The 19,098-nt window shown below is 43.4% G+C and overlaps 1 protein-coding gene across 1 annotated transcript in view; it reads left to right on the top strand.

Annotated features, from left to right (window-relative positions):
* LOC114362575 (plectin-like) overlaps positions 1 to 19,098 on the top strand; it is a gene marked incomplete at its 3' end in the record, with an annotated part of 103,900 nt that overhangs the window by 50,358 nt on the left and 34,444 nt on the right. Inside the window, exons 5-9 of the mRNA XM_028318029.1 lie at positions 5,215 to 5,408; positions 6,447 to 6,532; positions 11,106 to 11,293; positions 16,060 to 16,191; positions 18,013 to 18,182. Of these exons, the coding sequence (XP_028173830.1) occupies positions 5,215 to 5,408; positions 6,447 to 6,532; positions 11,106 to 11,293; positions 16,060 to 16,191; positions 18,013 to 18,182 (770 nt within the window). The remainder of the gene's footprint in view (positions 1 to 5,214; positions 5,409 to 6,446; positions 6,533 to 11,105; positions 11,294 to 16,059; positions 16,192 to 18,012; positions 18,183 to 19,098) is intronic.

Below are 19,098 nucleotides of genomic sequence, written 5' to 3'. Positions count from 1 at the left end.
CTCACATTTATTCTTCCTTTGCTTAGATGATAGTGTTTACAACTGTATTACATATTTATTGAAAAATAGCACCTATTGTACCAACGTAAAATGCCATAGCGTTACTTGATGTGCTGTCTTTACCTTCAAGAAAAACATCATAATTTCCCAAGCATCCAGCACTAATCCACATATGTGCATAATCAGGGAAAGTGATAACTGATTATGCATGTAGGCTTTCATGCCCTGATTGTTCTGTGGCCAGCGGGACCATGAGTCCATGACATCTGGACTTTCGTTTGGGCCTAGTGATATGGAAACGTTTTCTATGCACGTTTTAATTGGAGAAGCTACATTATGTTTAACGAGCCTGTAAATACGACCAAAGTTTCTTTAATCGTCCACAGTCTTATTTGCCCAGTCCATTATTTTCTTATTAATCAATAAAATATTATTGTCGATAATAATAATTATTTCTTGGTTATTATTTTACACTTCAATGAGAAATAATAGGCGCAGATTGAATATAGTCATATTATTTATTGAAAAAATATTTATGAGAAAAAATATACAGGAGACAAGTTTAATGCCATAAAAGAAAAATATGATTTATTACTATTTTTATCCACTTGGATTTTATTGATGCTCCATTTTGATATAAACTTTCATAAATGTGCCGGAAATTGTTGAAATTTATCGGACATCGACAATTATTGGACGTTGAAAGGGGTAAATTTCCGCCGTTTGATCACCACTATATATTCAGGGATCAATACCCTAACATTTTCACTGGAGCCGAACCATCCGAAACGTCTATACAATCAATTGTGTTGCATTCATTTTCATCCAGACAAACCGTTAACTTCACATCAGCAATGCTAGTTCCCATTTAACTTTCATTGTATGGGCCGTTGTAATTTTCTTAAAACGTAAAACTATCAGTAAAGGCAGTCACGTCGTCCTAAAGAATGTTATTGTTGCCCAGCTTCGGCAAAAACTCTTTTGTTAACGTGTTTGCTTTGGCTATTGATCTGTTTTACATGATGAATGAATGACGTTTTTATAGTCTGTTTGCTATCTGACAATACATGTGTTACGGTCACGATTAATATTCTCATCGGTATCAATTTCTTGTGTTTGGACATTGCTTGTGCGATCTAAGATGCTCTCATTCCGCCATATTTGCGTGTATTTAGTTTCAAAGCGTGTAGCGAATTACAAATTAACAACCGAAGCAACCTCGTTTGTGATAGCAGCTATTACTTGATAGCTTCCTGAAGTATCACTATCGTCGATACTATCACGATTATCATTAATCGCATTCATAAGTCCATTCCGAATACGGATGTCATCGTCAGCTGATCGAATCGATTTGACATCGTTCAAGTCATTAACCTCACAATTCTACGTCTTCGTACTGCTCTGGTTTCTGTCAAGGTATTGTCAACCCCGAAAGATCGACGTTCTTGTTCCAAAGCAGAAAGGTTTAATATCCGCTGTTAATTTCGCAGATTCTTGGAAGTAACGGAGTGTATAAGTTGTGTTTGCGTTTATTTTGGTCCAACTTCAGTTCCTCGGCAGTGCAAATTGCGATTTATGTTGGTCTGAAATTAGGTTTTCGTTCAGGTCGGTGCATTTAGGTATCTAAAGATTCTCAAAATTTAAAAGGATTTTGATATTCATACAATTGTGATATTTAGTGGTTGGATACATTATTTATGCTTTGGGGCTTAAACATTCATTAAAACCTTTATGCACCGCCTACTCTTGTTTCTGCTAGGCTCGAAGGAGAATACCATATGGCATTTGGTTCACCTTTTGTACCCTATTCGTGCCAGTACTATGAGCAATGAAGTTTTAAATAAGCAACATAGCGTAGATTTATAGAACATCATACTACAAAATTATAGTAGAGCCAAACCATGGATTCTCCCACGTCATTTTTCAATCCACATGGCAAATTACAATCAACATTAAATAGGTAATTATTTATCAATTCCCTCGGATTGGCCTGTTAAAAAAACTAGTAAATGATCCGTCAATTTTACTCTATGAATAATAATGACATCTACCCATAGATAATTTTGATATACGTAGCATAATACTGCTACTGGCTACAACTTGGGATTATAATGGCAATTTATTCTAAGTATCTTTTTATTAGGAAGTTAGTTGGAATATTGCGATATCATGTCGGTTTTATTCAAAGGTCGCGGGAGAAAATGTATATCTAATAGCTAATCACATTTAAAATAGTAGTGTTTTATATTTAGTGTTTCTTTTTAATAGCACGGACAGTCAGCATTAGTCTGTTGCAAAGCAGTTATAAGTTTTTGCATCTATTCAGGTACGAAGGAGACAGCCAGGATAAAAGTAATTAGATAAAGGTATTAACATGACATCACACAATCACAATTCACAATTGAATTAGTAAAAGTAATAGAAAGAAATACTGACTGAAATTGCTCAATCTGACGATTGTTGCTAGCTTGTTTCCAAAGGTCTGACACGGTTCCGAGGACCTATCACGTTGTGCATCGCTAAACGGCGCCGGCGCATCTGAATGTCAAATGTGAACAAGGTCAACTATGTTTGCCAAGAGAACTATGGAGGATAGGGATATTGTTCGGAACTTTTCATGTTAAAGGTTACTCGAAAGTTTACGAAGAATAAGGGCCAAATATTATAGCAGAGTAGAATCTCCACCACCTCCACACTTCGATTGGATTTAGAAATGTTCATATTGAAGTAAAAGATGAAGACATAATCATCATCATTTCAGCCATAGGACGTCCACTGCTGAACATAGATAGACCTCCCCCAATGACTTCCACATCGCACGGTTGGTAGCGGCCTGCGTCCAGCGCCTTCCTGCTGCCTTTATCAGGTCAGGTCAGGTCAGGTGTAAGATGAAGACAACCAAGCTAAAAATCTTAAATCAGAAACCAGGCCATAGCCTTCGCTCGTCCCGTGGATGTTGTAGAAAGCAATCTTGGGAGAAATATGCGAAAATCTGGCTTTTTTAACCCGTCTTGCCAGCGTGGGGAGTGTAGCCCAAATCTTCCATTATCCTCCGGTAAAATAGCTCCATTTACTTTAGATAGATTCGAGAGGGTCGTGCTCCTAAAATCACCTGATTATGTGATGTTGAAAGTTTAATAAACTCTAGCTTGATCATGATTACTTATATTCTAGATTTCTAGGCTTTAAGATTATGAATTCCTTCAATCACCGTCTACTCATAGGCTTGTGATTATTTAGCACCAGCCTCTAATCTACATCTACTGGTACTTGTACTGGTCTTGCTAGATTAGTTGAGGATTTCTCGAGATTGCTTAGTTCGTCAAGCAGGAATGTCGGAATTGCATCTAAGTCGAATTAAACCACAGCCATAGCTGAGATGAAGCAGCCAACCCAATGTAGAGTTAATACTTTTTCGCAACCATATTTTACTAGAATATAAGGTTCAATTGGTTATTGCGGTAATCGTTATTTAGAAAGCAGGATCATTCTGCAGATATTATGATGTTACAACTCAATTATAGGCGAATTGCTGTCTTTAGCTTAGCATCATCATTTTAGTCAACTGCTAGACGTGAGCCTCCAATGAGGATCGCTACAAAGTACGATCTTCTACTTTTTTCACCCAGCCTCTGCCACAGTATTATTGTGATAGACTGAATAGATGAATATGACCGTATATGATAATCGCAAACAATACCAACATGGCTTGTTTGTATAATGTGGTATGGCTGCTCTATTCTTGCTGTATCGTAAGTACCATTGGCCACGTTTCCTCATAGCATAACTATATTGATCCTGGATCGCGGCCAGCCGCTGTACGATGACCTGACGATACACTTTCTCTGAATTTTGATTAGCTATGATCGATCTATTTGTAAACGAAATTGCAAGTGCTCGTTTCATTCTTTTTACTAGGCCTGTACAAATTTGTTTTTAAATTCCAATTTGATTCATCTCTCGGATCTAAGATAGCGTTATTATTTAACGCCCCCAATGGAATGGTTAGCTCTACTTATGGTGTTATTAAGTTGTTTTTGGCTTACTAATAAACTTTTTTATAAGTCTGACTGACTGTCTAGAGAGAAAGACTAATAGAGACCCCAAGCAATTTTAGAGTACCCACGACTTTATCACAAATCAATCCAGGTCCAATTTGTATCGACTCATGTAAAGGCACATGAGGTACGGTGGTATTTTAGTTAATAGACCTGCTCGATGGTTTGGAGCATATCTATTTCTTCTAGAATTCCTGATTGCCTTCTCAATCGGGTTAAATAAAGAGATTTCCACGTGAAATAATCAACTATTATTATGTATACTCTGAAAAAAAAAAGAAAGAAAACCAATAAGGTGCCCTTATCATACTGTTTGAAAGTATTACTCTACTAGCAATACCTTGTTATGGCAGTTAGTCAAGTAAATATGTCTTACCAGTTCGAATACTCCAATTCTACTTACCACAAGTTCATCAACCACCTCGCCCCTATTAACTGATGGTATCTCACTGTCCATAGCATGTAATTACCCATTGTCAGTAACAACTTAATTAGTTTTTTTCACATCGCTCGTTTTGATAACATCGTCTTGGTATATGCCGTGATCAGTAATGATTACACTTCCAACGTCATGATGGAATTTAAGTGAAACGTTGATGATCTTATTATAAAATTATTACCTGTATGATGTATTCCGATTTTTATGACCACAGCTTGTTATTCTAGTTAACTTTACACAATTTTAATTTTAATTATAGATTCAATTTCGTAGTGAACCACGTTCTGAATGTTAGTAGGTAACACATTTTAGTCTACTCAAACCAAAAACTAAGAAGAAGAAAATTAAAATGTTTTTCTTGAGTTCTACCATTTACATTACTTTTAGTAAGTAATTTTATGTGTAGGTCTAACATCTACGTATACGTAATTTATGACGCTACTTTTTTGAAGCTTTGCTCTTAGTTTTTTGTCAATTACTAATCATTCTTGTGCAAATGTTTTTTGGAATCCACTTTTGATCATCTTCTATCAGCTATACAATAGGCCTTTGTCTGAAATTGACATCAGCCCCATCGCATTATACACTAAATTCTTCATGGTATAGCATCGTTAAATTGGTGCTCTGATCAGCAGCACTGATTCATCCAGCTCTCCCAACTAGTTCCTAAGACATTCCATCTTTCTCTACCATACTAACAAGTGCCTTTCTTTCCAGATATCAGACATAGTCGTGGGCCAAGAGCCCAACGTGACGGCCCGAGAGGCGCTCCTGAGCTGGGCCCGGCGATCCACCGCCAAGTACCCTGGCGTCAGAGTGACGGACTTCACCTCGTCATGGCGAGACGGGCTTGCCTTCAACGCGCTCATACACAGGAACCGCCCTGACCTGATAGACTGGCGTAATATCAGGTAAGAGATGAATCCAATCTCCGTGTATCCCATTTTTTTGTGGGCTGTAATAGCTCACCCAACCCTAGTACGTGTATCATAAGCGTCACGTTGGTCCATTTGTTAAAGTGTGTGTCGTAAATGGCAATTCTATTCAAAAGACCTTTGAGTTAGACCATTTATGACTGGATATATTTTCCTGCGTCGAAATTCGTACTTTTTGAAGTATTCCCACTTCAAAAGCTAACTCAAAGTTAACTCAAAGTTAAATAGACCATTATTTAACTTTAGTTCTTCCGGATTTGACAATTTAGTTCAATCCAAAGGTAGTTTACTTAACTTAAATTGAAGATATACGGTCGCACGTTCCGTTGCTTGCTTTTCTGTTACGATCTCATATACTTATTATCTCATACATATCTTAGCTGTCGTTTATACTGGGAAGAATTCTGCTCCATTTTAAGACAAATACTTTCTACAAACTCCAGTTTATCTTTGAAATACCTACTCTTAAAGAATGGTAATTAATTCGCAAATGCATTTCTGAACCTTGACTTGATTACGTGCTTTGTTTGTTTTAAGCACTACAAGGGACAATTTCCTTATAAGCATACTAATAATAAATAATAGTTGCGGCATTCTTTGGAATGTCCCATGTCGGAATTCAAAGAATGTTTTAACAACTATTCTGAAGTCTGATAAAAACTTCGTTGTTGAAGTGAGATGGATGTGGAAGGTATTTCAAGTGGATGAACTTGGATTTGAAAGGTTTATTTTAGGTATATCCGTTTTAAAGCATATGAGCTTTGACTTTCACTGGTTGGGTTTTTATTGGCGGTCAAGCTGTAGATCCTGGCTACACAGGTGTTGCAGCGGTGGGAACGAGAGGTGGGAATATTCCCGTTTAGCATAATGTAAATAGTAATAAGTATCTTTTGACGACGCTGACTCCAATCTTTACCCCAAAATAAAGTTGCAACGTAGATTAGAGGCACTTCTACACTGTGTATGGTTAAGAAAAAGTAACTATAACTTCTGAAATGTTATGTTTATTTTCAGGTCAAGACAAGTTCGTGAGCGCTTGGAGACAGCATTCCATGTAGTAGAAAAAGAGTACGGAGTTACCAGACTGTTAGATCCCGAAGGTGAGTTTAATTTGTGATTTTATCTTAAGTACAATAGGTACTTCTAGCATATCGAAATTCTTATTCCTTGGGAAGGCTCATTCCCAAAGATCCATAGCATGTTCTAGAAGTCAACTGGTCCTCTATACTGGGACTAGACTGAATAAAAGTAGCGTTTTTAGAGTTTTTCAGTCATCAGTATCAACCTATATTACCTACTTATTTGCTCAGTGGCTTAAATATGTAGTTCAAGTACTGTGTGGATTAGTATAACTCTGTTATAATACTTCCTTAATATTTATAAAGAAAACCGATCCAGTTATGCAATCATCTAAAAATACATTCGCTTTCTATGAAAGAAGCCGACTTTCCAATTATCATTTTCGCGAAAACTTTTACACTCGTATTTTCGCTTTTTTCAGGCATTTTTATTCGTTTTTAGGGTTCTGTACCCAAAGGGTAAAAAACGGGTACTTATTACTAAGATTTCGTCTGTATCAGGCTGTACCTCATGAACGTGATAGCTAGACATTTAAAATTTTCACAGATGATGTATTTCTCTTGCCGCTTATCTGAGAACAAATACTAAAAATAAAATAAAGTAAACATTTAAGGAGGCTCTCATACAACAACAAAATACGTACGGAACCTTTCGTCCACGAGTCCGACTCGCACTTGGCCGGTTTTTATTTCAATTTTAACGCATTCACAAGGATTGTGACCCCATTTCGGCTGCATGACTCTTGCTCTCTGACAGAGTTTATAGCTCTGAAAATCCGCGTTATTTTTTGCAACTTTGATCGTGACATGTTTTTAAAATTAGCATGCCTTTAAAGTGTGAAATGCCGACAGAAATATATTCAGGTTTAAAAGCAGCAAGAGCTCTTATAACCTAAATATTAAGGTTAAGATATTTGTTAGTATATTTTCATTATGATCTTCTACAAAAAGTCTTCAGGTAAACTCTGCCAAAACACGGATTCACGTATTAACACAAAATAATTCTTCAATTTGTAGGTCCAATCTAAGAATCGAATCCAGGATCTTCGAATTTTTAGATCACCCAGAAACTAAGTTCTAGACCACAAAGCTGTATATTGACGATAATGACGTCATATCTCGCTAAAACGCTTCTCTCTCATGATTGGTCCAGTCCGTGTCGGTCATTGACACATTGACAGCTGGACAGTGTGACGTGCTCCCTAGGGTGACAGTTTAATGGACCCTCTTGACATTTGACAAGTTAATTGTATCACGCGCAAGCTTAATGGAAAGCTGGGACTTTCGTGTTTGTTACTTAGTTTAAAAACTTTAGGACCTAAAAACTATTAAATATTAGCTGGAGACAGATAATAGACATTATTTACCTACTTAAAAGGTCGTTTTTCTTTTCTTTGCCATTTTTTAAAGGAGGGGTTAGTCTATGACTTAAGAGATCCATTCGATCTACACACACAAAATCGTGGGCACAGTTAGTCTTTCTTAGAGTAGGCGCACACCGTTGATTTTTCGTCGGCCGATAGTTTAGTCGGGCAGTTGATCAGTATGGGCATGTATAGGAGTGCGCACACTACGCCGATTCGATTTGGCTGATTCTTTATACAATTTAAAATCGGGCACAACTATCGGCCAACTAAAAATCAACGGTGTGCGCCTACTCTTAATAGTGTAGGCTGTGGTGCAAGAATTTATCAGTTTCCGTAGGTGTAAAAACGATTAATTATTTCGATTGATTAACGCAAGACCACTTTTTATCAGTGTTAATGGAAAACTACAAAATCCCTATCCTAAAAAATAACCTAGGCTTTCAATAACAAGTTTTCCCGGAAAACGCCGATATGGGATAGGCCTCTCTTACTGGTTATTCGAGCACATGTTACGTTAGAAAGTAAGTTAGTACATTTGGTATCTATTGCACTAGCGGCTTGCAGTGACTTATTAAAAATCTCCAGATGGACACCGCCCAATTTGCTAATAAATAGTACACTCAACGGTTCAAAAAGCGAAAAATCATCAAATATTCAGTCTCACAAAATATAATTGGCCGTCTGGTTCTTCTACACATCTCTCTAGCACATAATAAGTAATATCTATCTATCTATGTAGTCTAGTATCTATCTTAACTATCTTGTCACCATGGTCGGCTGGAAGAAAGTAAACAATTTTTGCTTCACTCTATCTTATCATGTAAAGTATTTATTACGTACTCTTAAATAAACTATGACTGCAAAGGTGTACTGATTGCTTATATCAAATGTTCATTAACAAGTAACATTATTATCATGCTTTGCCAATTTTGATGACATTGAGTGTATTAGCATCGCACGTCATACAACATACTTTGAAATTGTTATGTATTTTATAACGTACGTATTACGACGTCGTAAATGCTAAAGACCTCCATACATTCGGCTACATTTCAATTAGAATTACTCAACCGAGACCCAGCAGGTTCCATTCAAATCGAAGAAGTTACGAGCCATTGTCTAAAGTGTATTGGGTGTTACAAGCTATAGTGTACCCATGAGACGCCATGAGTTGACGTCATCCTACTTGACTATGGCAGGTGAATTCAAATTATCCATAAAGCATTGTAGATGATCACGAAATACTTTATTTCGTTAAGTGACTTGCACAACTTAACTTTTACAAAATCTTAAGAAAAACTCGCGATTTTCCCGCTAAAATATCTGTCAAATTTATTTTTAAAATTTCACAGATCGGGGTAGCATTATTTGAGCACATTTTTTCGCTATATTGATTGCCATACCGACTTTTATGAAACTTGATCAAATTATTTCGAAAAGTAGGTTATCATTTTACACAATTTTCTTGAATAACTGTCAAAACATCTTAATTTTTTCTCGACTTTCCCGCCAAAATACCTGTCAAACTTATTTTTAAATCGTCACAGTTTTTTTTTCCTAATGGCTCTCGCGAACCTCACAGCTTGGGGGTAGCGTTATTTGAGCACATTTTTCGCGATGCGTCACACCGGCCAGCATTGTGCATAGAGTTCGCGTTCACACGTGAGGTCGAGGGCCCGTTTCACTTATGTGCACTCCGAATGACTATAATCACCATAAACGCTGTCGCCGACGATAAAATCTCCTGGCGAGGTTGAGGCGATTATCCACGCTAGGAAAGCACCAGACATAAAACAAAGTTGAATGTTCGACTTCAGCGCGTTTTGGAATTAATTTGTTTTAAGTGCACATTTTTATATTACTAAATTGGAGGCAGCGCGTTTGCTATGAAATACACTCGGCATCAAATAAATCGCACCTCTCGCGACAAGCACTTATCAAACACATGCATCCCCACTTCCCACCAACATTGGTACCATTTGAAAGCCTAGTTCTAAACTTCATTTCATTAAAGGAAAGGTTTTTACCCCAAAAAATGTGTCTTTAGAAGGATCCAGTCACTTCTTCAAAAAATAGGTAGTTACGCTTAAGCAACTTTTATGGCTATAAAGCTGTTAAATTGGGATTAATCGCTATCCATCTGTTAAAAAGGACACGTAAGATCATTAGTTGGTCTTATAACCACAAAAATTGGTCTACTTGATCCCAGAGGTGAGCCCCAAGTGAGGCCTTTTTTTAAGTCACATTTATGGTACCTGTTAATTGTTTATAAAAAATTTAAATGTGTTTTTCTTTAAGTTTATTTATTGGGCTTTCAAATAACACCAATATTGTTGGGGCAACATGATTGTGTCAGAAGAAAATCTTTAAAGTTCGCGTCGCGGAAGGTGCGGTTTATTTGATGTTGAGTGTAGTTAAAAGTTCCATCGTCTATTTAAAAATAGAACGGTACTATTTTTTTTTTGCCAAATTGACCTGCATATTAATTTCCTTGTAGGAATTTCGACTTAAAACTCTGTCTATATTTTTGCATTTAGTAAATAAAATACAGTTCAATGCGCTTTCATAATAATGCATGTCGCTATCAACACGCGCGGAAGACTTGTCATGTCATAGGTACTCAAAGTCGAGTAAAAATAATGAACTGCTGTCTTTCCTGAACACTATAATCCGGGCCTTTTCAAGGCGAGAAGAGTAAATAGGCACTTACAGGTCTGATAAATGTACCATCCTAGACTGCATCTCACTTTACACCAGGTGCGATTGCTGTCATATACCTGCCTGGTCATGCATAAAAAAACTTTAAAAAAATAAAACCAATACCAAACATTTCATCAAAACGTAACTTCATGTGTAGCTATTTCATTCAAGTGACTTTAAAAGCCTCTGAAAATTCACAGAAATTTACCTGGATGATATGTTTATTTTTTCTAGCAATTTTGAGTTAGATACTAAGATGACTGACCTATTTTTGATATTGGCTATCTAACTGAACTATTTTTGATAAAATTTCGATTAAATAAATATACAAAAATAAATTCGAAAATTGAGAGCCTCCGATATAAAAAATCCGATAAAACACCTCCTTTTTGAAGTTGGTTTAAAAATATAATCTTCCTTCCCAGATGTAAACACACTCGAGAAGAGTTTAATCACCTAGGCTACATCTCACATCCTAATGATCACCTCCTTTTTGAAGTCGGCTAAAAATACAATCTTCCTTCCAGATGTGGACACCCACGAACCCGACGAGAAGTCCCTAATCACCTACATCTCGTCTCTATACGAGACGTTCCCGGAGCCTCCGCCCGTGCACCCGCTGTTCGACGCCGAGTCGCAGCGCCGCGCCGCCGCCTACACGGAGCAGGCGGCCGTACACCGTGCCTGGCTCCACGAGAAGTGCGCGCTTATGCAGGTGGGAATAGAGGCTAGAGTTGCCTGAAGTTTTTGGAACTGTTAGGACTGAAGTTGCTTGAACAAATCGGGATCCCTTAGCTCCTGTATGAGTCGCAGCGCCAGACGGAGCAGGCGGCCGTACACCGTGCCTGGCTCCACGAGAAGTGCGCGCTTATGCAGGTGGGAATAGAGGCTAGAGTTGCCTGAAGTTCTTGGGACATTTAGGACTGAAATTGCTTGAACAAATCGGGATCCCTTAGCTCCTGTATGAGTCGCAGCGCCAGACGGAGCAGGCGGCCGTACACCGTGCCTGGCTCCACGAGAAGTGTGCGCTTATGCAGGTGGGAATAGGGGCTAGAGTTGCGTGAAGTTTTTGGGACATTTAGAGTTGAAGTTGCTTGAACAAATCGAGCGCTCTAAACTCCTGTACTAGTGGCAGCGCCGCGCCGCCGCCTACACTGAGCAGGCGCCCGTACACCGTGCCTGGCTCCACGAGAAGTGCGCGCTTATGCAGGTGGGAATAGAGGCGAGAGTTGCCTGAAGTTTTTGGGACAGTTAGAGCTATAGTAGCTTGAAAAAATCGAGTGGCGAGTTGCAGCGCCGCGCCGCTGCCTACACGGAGCAGGCGGCCGTACACCGTGCCTGGCTCCACCAGAAGTGCGCGCTTATGCGGGTGGGAATAGAGGCTAGAGTTGCGTGAAGTTTTCGGGACATTTAGAGCTAAACTTGCTTGAACAAATCGAGCGCTCTAAACTCCTGTACTAGTCGCAGCGCCTACACGGAGCAGGCGGCCGTACACCGTGCCTGGCTCCACGAGAAGTGCGCGCTTATGCAGGTGGGAATAGGGGCTAGAGTTGCGTGAAGTTTTTGGGACATTTAGAGCTGAAGTTGCTTGAAAAAATCGAGCTTGCTGAACACCTGTACAAGTCGCAGCGCCTACACGGAGCAGGCGGCCGTACACCGTGCCTGGCTCCACCAGAAGTGCGCGCTTATGCGGGTGGGAATAGAGGCTAGAGTTGCGTGAAGTTCTTGAGACAGCTAGGACTAAAGTTGCTCGAACAACTAAGCACCTGTATGAGTCGCAGCGCCACGCGGAGCAGGCGGCCGTACACCGTGCCTGGCTCCACGAGAAGTGCGCGCTTATGCTGGTGGGAATAGAGTCTAGAGTTGCGTGAAGTTTTTGGGACATTTAGGACTGAAGTTGTTTGAATAAGTCTAGATAGTAACACACCTGGCTTCACGAGAACCACGTGCATGCAGGTGGTAATATAAGTCTTCGTAAAATCGAACAGGAGGTTGCCTTGTGCCTGTGTTTAGGAAAAGTACCCGCCTATGCATCAGCGGGTACTTTTCCTGTAATAACCCTGCTGTTGTGTATGTCCAGGTGCATATACATAACAGCAGAGCTTCTCCGTAACGCTATCAGTTTCGAGTCTATCGGTCACCGTCGCTCATACTGTTATCACGTTTTGCGCGAGAGGGATGGTAAAATTCTAAACTTCGGATAACGTTTTTCGGCGTAGCCCCTCTGTGTTCCTGTGTGTTTGCGAAAAGTAAGCAGCCGTAAGGCAGGCAGTTAAAACACCAAGGAGTCCAGTTCCCAAGACTTATCACCTCTTCATCGATACCACAGAATAAGTAATAGTACAGGTACAGAAGGATTACTCCGCAAGACCATTTAAATAAATGCGAGTCTTGCTACGACGCGATACAGTGGAATTCAGCTCGCACAGCACTACGTACCTGCAATTTTATTCACCTACAAGTTTTGTCTCTTTCTATCGCGTGCCTCTGAACTCTTCTTACGCTGTTAGGGTTGCTGTCTAGTGAAAAAATATTAATCTACTTATTTGTAATGAGGTACGTATGTAGGTAATTATGCATTCATTATGGAAAACCTTGGGAGAGGCCTTTGTCCAGCAGTGACGCATTCTGAGCAGTAGTCATAGTAGGTTAGGTTCCTATACTATCCTAAGAATTATTGATTACCCACTTGGCCAACATACCTTTCAGCATCTTTGGGAAGCGAAAAAAAAAGTTGAATCCGGTAGATTACTTTTCGAATTTAAACACCCGAACGCCGCACAATATTTCTTTCTCTTTATGTCCATTTTTAAATAATACTTCGATCATAGAATTATAATCATACTACAACGCACGCCAGCGTCCTGACGAGCGCGCGCGTGACACTCGACTGATATAATACCCGCCAGCGGGGCGCTTCGCTGTAGGTAATTATCGAATGTACCGTGCGGAGTGAGCCAGGCCTGTCGATACTAACTAATACATACCGTATCTGTTCCAGGACCGTGCTTTCCCGTCAACTTTGATCGAGATGAAGAAGCTGCTCAGTGAGAGCACGCGTTTCAGCAACGAGGAGGTGCCGCTGCGACAGCGGGAGAAGCAGAAGCTGTTCCACCACTACAGGGAACTGGAGGTAAGAGTCAAGAGTCACCATCATTTCGCTGAAGTATGCTGCATATGCTCCTTTGAAGGTTGGAGACTCTACACTCGAAGTTGTTGACAATTATGTATACCTGGGACAAACAGTCCAGTTAGGTAGGGCCAACTTCGAGAAAGAGGTCAATCGTCGAATCCAACTCGGCTGGGCAGCGTTCGGGAAGCTACGCAATATACTCACGTCCGAAATACCGCAGTGTCTCAAGACAAAAGTCTTCGAGCAGTGTGTGCTGCCAGTGTTGATTTATGGATCCGAAACGTGGTCGCTTACTATGGGCCTCATAAGAAGGCTCAAGGTCACCCAAAGGGCGATGGAGCGGGCCATGCTTGGAGTTTCCCTGCGTGATCGAATCAGAAATGAGGAGATCCGCAGGAGAACCAAAGTGACCGATATAGCTCGCAGAATTGCTAAAACCAAGTGGCAGTGGGCGGGGCACATAGCTCGTAGAGACGATGGCCGTTGGGGCAGTAAAGTTCTCGAGTGGCGACCACGGGCTGGAAGACGTAGCGTGGACAGGCCTCCTACTAGGTGGACCGACGATCTGGTAAAGGTCGCGGGAAGAGCCTGGATGCGGGCAGCGCAGGACCGTGCATTGTGGAAAACCTTGGAGGAGGCCTTTGTCCAACAGTGGACGTCATTTGGCTGAAACGAACGAACGATGCTGCATGTGAACAAGCAACGAGGAGGTGCCGCTGCGACAGCGGGAGAAGCAGAAGCTGTTCCACCACTACAGGGAACTGGAGGTAAGAGTCAAGAGTCACCATCATTTTCAAACACAGAGAGAAAGACATTATCGTTTTCCTCATCGCCATTTCGGCCACAGGACCTTCCACTGCTGAACATAGGTCTCCCCCAATGATTTCTAAAATGGTTGGTAGCGGCCTGCATCCAGCGCCTTCTTCAGATCAGTAAAACTATTTCTTGGAACTAACGTTTTTGCCCTTGTACCCTCGCGCTGTATACTGTTAACTCGTCACTTGTCCGCTATTCGCTTTCGCGTTGTTCAGTCAATGCTGAAGCGCAGTTCACTCGTTACTAATTTGTTGCGGGAACTTTTCACTGTTCACTTGTCGCCGTCGCAAGTGAATACACTTCTCACGAAAGCGCTGTTAACTCGTCGTAGGAGCGCTACTCACTTGTTGCTGTATCGCTTTTCACTAAACGATGAAGTGTTGGTTAATACACCTGCGTTTTTCTCTTCAGTCGCTGCTGGAGCGCTATTTGCTTATTACCGGAGCGCGGTTCTTTCGTCATTTGTTTCCTATGAAGTCATATGCGCGCTGTTTGCAGCATCTATGCAATGGCTTTCCATATCATACCACAATGTCCAGTTATGTAGTTCCCGACTTTATTTTACTACTTATAACTAAAGTTGTGAAGTTTCTCGTGTGATGTATTTGTAAGATTGTAACAATATCTCGTTATCTCCCCAGAAATACTTCGAGTCGGTGGGCGAGTGCGACATCGAGCCGACGCTGCGACCGGACGCGTTGGAACAGGCGTGGGCGCGACTGCTGATGGCGCAGCAGGAGCGCGAGCGCGACCTGGCCGACGAGATCCGCCGCCTGGAGCGCCTGCAGCGTCTGGCTGAGAAGCTGCACAGGTGAGGAGCACAGGACACAGCTGTGCTGACGCTGGAGCACAGGACACTAGCACTAGCAGCACTAGTAGCAGCAGCAGGAGCGCCTGGCTGAGAAGCTGCACAGGTGAGGAGCACAGGACACAGCTGTGCTGACGCTGGAGCACAGTACAGTAGCTGTGATGACGCTGGAGCATAGTACATTAGCATAGACAGTACTATAGGAGGAACAGGCGTGGGCGCGACTGCTGATGGCCCGGCAGGAGCGCGAGCGCGACCTGGCCGACGAGATCCGCCGCCTGGTCTGGCTGAGAAGCTGCACAGGTGAGGAGCACAGCAAATAGCTGTGCTGACGCTGGAGCACAGTACAGTACCTGTGATGACGCTGGAGCATAGTACATTAGCATAGAAAGTACTATAGGAGGAACAGGCGTGGGCGCGACTGCTGATGGCCCAGCAGGAGCGCGAGCGCGACCTGGCCGACGAGATCCACCGCCTGGTCTGGCTGAGAAGCTGCACAGGTGAGGAGCACAGCAAATAGCTGTGCTGACGCTGGAGCACAGTACAGTAGCTGTGATGACGCTGGAGCACAGGACATTAGCACAGACAGTACTACAGGAGGAACTGGCCTGGGCGCGACTGTTGATGGCGCAGCAGGAGCGCGAGCGCGACCNATTATCGAATGTACCGTGCGGAGTGAGCCAGGCCTGTCGATACTAACTAATACATACCGTATCTGTTCCAGGACCGTGCTTTCCCGTCAACTTTGATCGAGATGAAGAAGCTGCTCAGTGAGAGCACGCGTTTCCGCAACGAGGAGGTGCCGCTGCGACAGCGGGAGAAGCAGAAGCTGTTCCACCACTACAGGGAACTGGAGGTAAGAGTCAAGAGTCACCATCATTTCGCTGCACATAGCTCGTAGAGACGATGGCCGTTGGGGCAGAAAAGTTCTCGAGTGGCGACCACGGGCTGGAAGACGTAGCGTGGGCAGGCCTCCTACTAGGTGGACCGACGATCTGGTAAAGTTCGCGGGAAAAGTCTGGATGCGGGATGGACCGTGCATTGTGGAAAACCTTGGAGGAGGCCTTTGTCCAACAGTGGACGTCAACAGGGAGCTGGAGGTAAGAGTCAAGAGTCACCATCATTTCGCTGAACTATGCTGCATGTGAACAAGCAACGAGGAGGTGCCGCTGCGACAGCGGGAGAAGCAGAAGCTGTTCCACCACTACAGGGAACTGGAGGTAAGAGTCAAGAGTCACCATCATTTCGCTGAAGTATGCTGCATATGCTCCTTTGAAGGTTGGAGACTCTACACTCGAAGTTGTTGACAATTATGTATACCTGGGACAAACAGTCCAGTTAGGTAGGGCCAACTTCGAGAAAGAGGTCAATCGTCGAATCCAACTCGGCTGGGCAGCGTTCGGGAAGCTACGCAATATACTCACGTCCGAAATACCGCAGTGTCTCAAGACAAAAGTCTTCGAGCAGTGTGTGCTGCCAGTGTTGATTTATGGATCCGAAACGTGGTCGCTTACTATGGGCCTCATAAGAAGGCTCAAGGTCACCCAAAGGGCGATGGAGCGGGCCATGCTTGGAGTTTCCCTGCGTGATCGAATCAGAAATGAGGAGATCCGCAGGAGAACCAAAGTGACCGATATAGCTCGCAGAATTGCTAAAACCAAGTGGCAGTGGGCGGGGCACATAGCTCGTAGAGACGATGGCCGTTGGGGCAGTAAAGTTCTCGAGTGGCGACCACGGGCTGGAAGACGTAGCGTGGACAGGCCTCCTACTAGGTGGACCGACGATCTGGTAAAGGTCGCGGGAAGAGCCTGGATGCGGGCAGCGCAGGACCGTGCATTGTGGAAAACCTTGGAGGAGGCCTTTGTCCAACAGTGGACGTCATTTGGCTGAAACGAACGAACGATGCTGCATGTGAACAAGCAACGAGGAGGTGCCGCTGCGACAGCGGGAGAAGCAGAAGCTGTTCCACCACTACAGGGAACTGGAGGTAAGAGTCAAGAGTCACCATCATTTTCAAACACAGAGAGAAAGACATTATCGTTTTCCTCATCGCCATTTCGGCCACAGGACCTTCCACTGCTGAACATAGGTCTCCCCCAATGATTTCTAAAATGGTTGGTAGCGGCCTGCATCCAGCGCCTTCTTCAGATCAGTAAAACTATTTCTTGGAACTAACGTTTTTGCCCTTGTACCCTCGCGCTGTATACTGTTAACTCGTCACTTGTCCGCTATTCGCTTTCGCGTTGTTCAGTCAATGCTGAAGCGCAGTTCACTCGTTACTAATTTGTTGCGGGAACTTTTCACTGTTCACTTGTCGCCGTCGCAAGTGAATACACTTCTCACGAAAGCGCTGTTAACTCGTCGTAGGAGCGCTACTCACTTGTTGCTGTATCGCTTTTCACTAAACGATGAAGTGTTGGTTAATACACCTGCGTTTTTCTCTTCAGTCGCTGCTGGAGCGCTATTTGCTTATTACCGGAGCGCGGTTCTTTCGTCATTTGTTTCCTATGAAGTCATATGCGCGCTGTTTGCAGCATCTATGCAATGGCTTTCCATATCATACCACAATGTCCAGTTATGTAGTTCCCGACTTTATTTTACTACTTATAACTAAAGTTGTGAAGTTTCTCGTGTGATGTATTTGTAAGATTGTAACAATATCTCGTTATCTCCCCAGAAATACTTCGAGTCGGTGGGCGAGTGCGACATCGAGCCGACGCTGCGACCGGACGCGTTGGAACAGGCGTGGGCGCGACTGCTGATGGCGCAGCAGGAGCGCGAGCGCGACCTGGCCGACGAGATCCGCCGCCTGGAGCGCCTGCAGCGTCTGGCTGAGAAGCTGCACAGGTGAGGAGCACAGGACACAGCTGTGCTGACGCTGGAGCACAGGACACTAGCACTAGCAGCACTAGTAGCAGCAGCAGGAGCGCCTGGCTGAGAAGCTGCACAGGTGAGGAGCACAGGACACAGCTGTGCTGACGCTGGAGCACAGTACAGTAGCTGTGATGACGCTGGAGCATAGTACATTAGCATAGACAGTACTATAGGAGGAACAGGCGTGGGCGCGACTGCTGATGGCCCGGCAGGAGCGCGAGCGCGACCTGGCCGACGAGATCCGCCGCCTGGTCTGGCTGAGAAGCTGCACAGGTGAGGAGCACAGCAAATAGCTGTGCTGACGCTGGAGCACAGTACAGTACCTGTGATGACGCTGGAGCATAGTACATTAGCATAGAAAGTACTATAGGAGGAACAGGCGTGGGCGCGACTGCTGATGGCCCAGCAGGAGCGCGAGCGCGACCTGGCCGACGAGATCCACCGCCTGGTCTGGCTGAGAAGCTGCACAGGTGAGGAGCACAGCAAATAGCTGTGCTGACGCTGGAGCACAGTACAGTAGCTGTGATGACGCTGGAGCATAGTACATTAGCATAGAAAGTACTATAGGAGGAACAGGCGTGGGCGCGACTGCTGATGGCCCAGCAGGAGCGCGAGCGCGACCTGGCCGACGAGATCCGCCGCCTGGTCTGGCTGAGAAGCTGCACAGGTGAGGAGCACAGCAAATAGCTGTGCTGACGCTGGAGCACAGTACAGTACCTGTGATGACGCTGGAGCATAGTACATTAGCATAGAAAGTACTATAGGAGGAACAGGCGTGGGCGCGACTGCTGATGGCCCAGCAGGAGCGCGAGCGCGACCTGGCCGACGAGATCCACCGCCTGGTCTGGCTGAGAAGCTGCACAGGTGAGGAGCACAGCAAATAGCTGTG

The sequence above is a fragment of the Ostrinia furnacalis genome, unplaced genomic scaffold, assembly GCF_004193835.3.
Source record: "Ostrinia furnacalis isolate ACB-3 unplaced genomic scaffold, ASM419383v2 OfSCF6632, whole genome shotgun sequence".
NCBI classification, from domain to species: Eukaryota; Metazoa; Arthropoda; class Insecta; order Lepidoptera; family Crambidae; genus Ostrinia; species Ostrinia furnacalis.
This window is presented reverse-complemented; position numbering and strand designations above follow the sequence as displayed.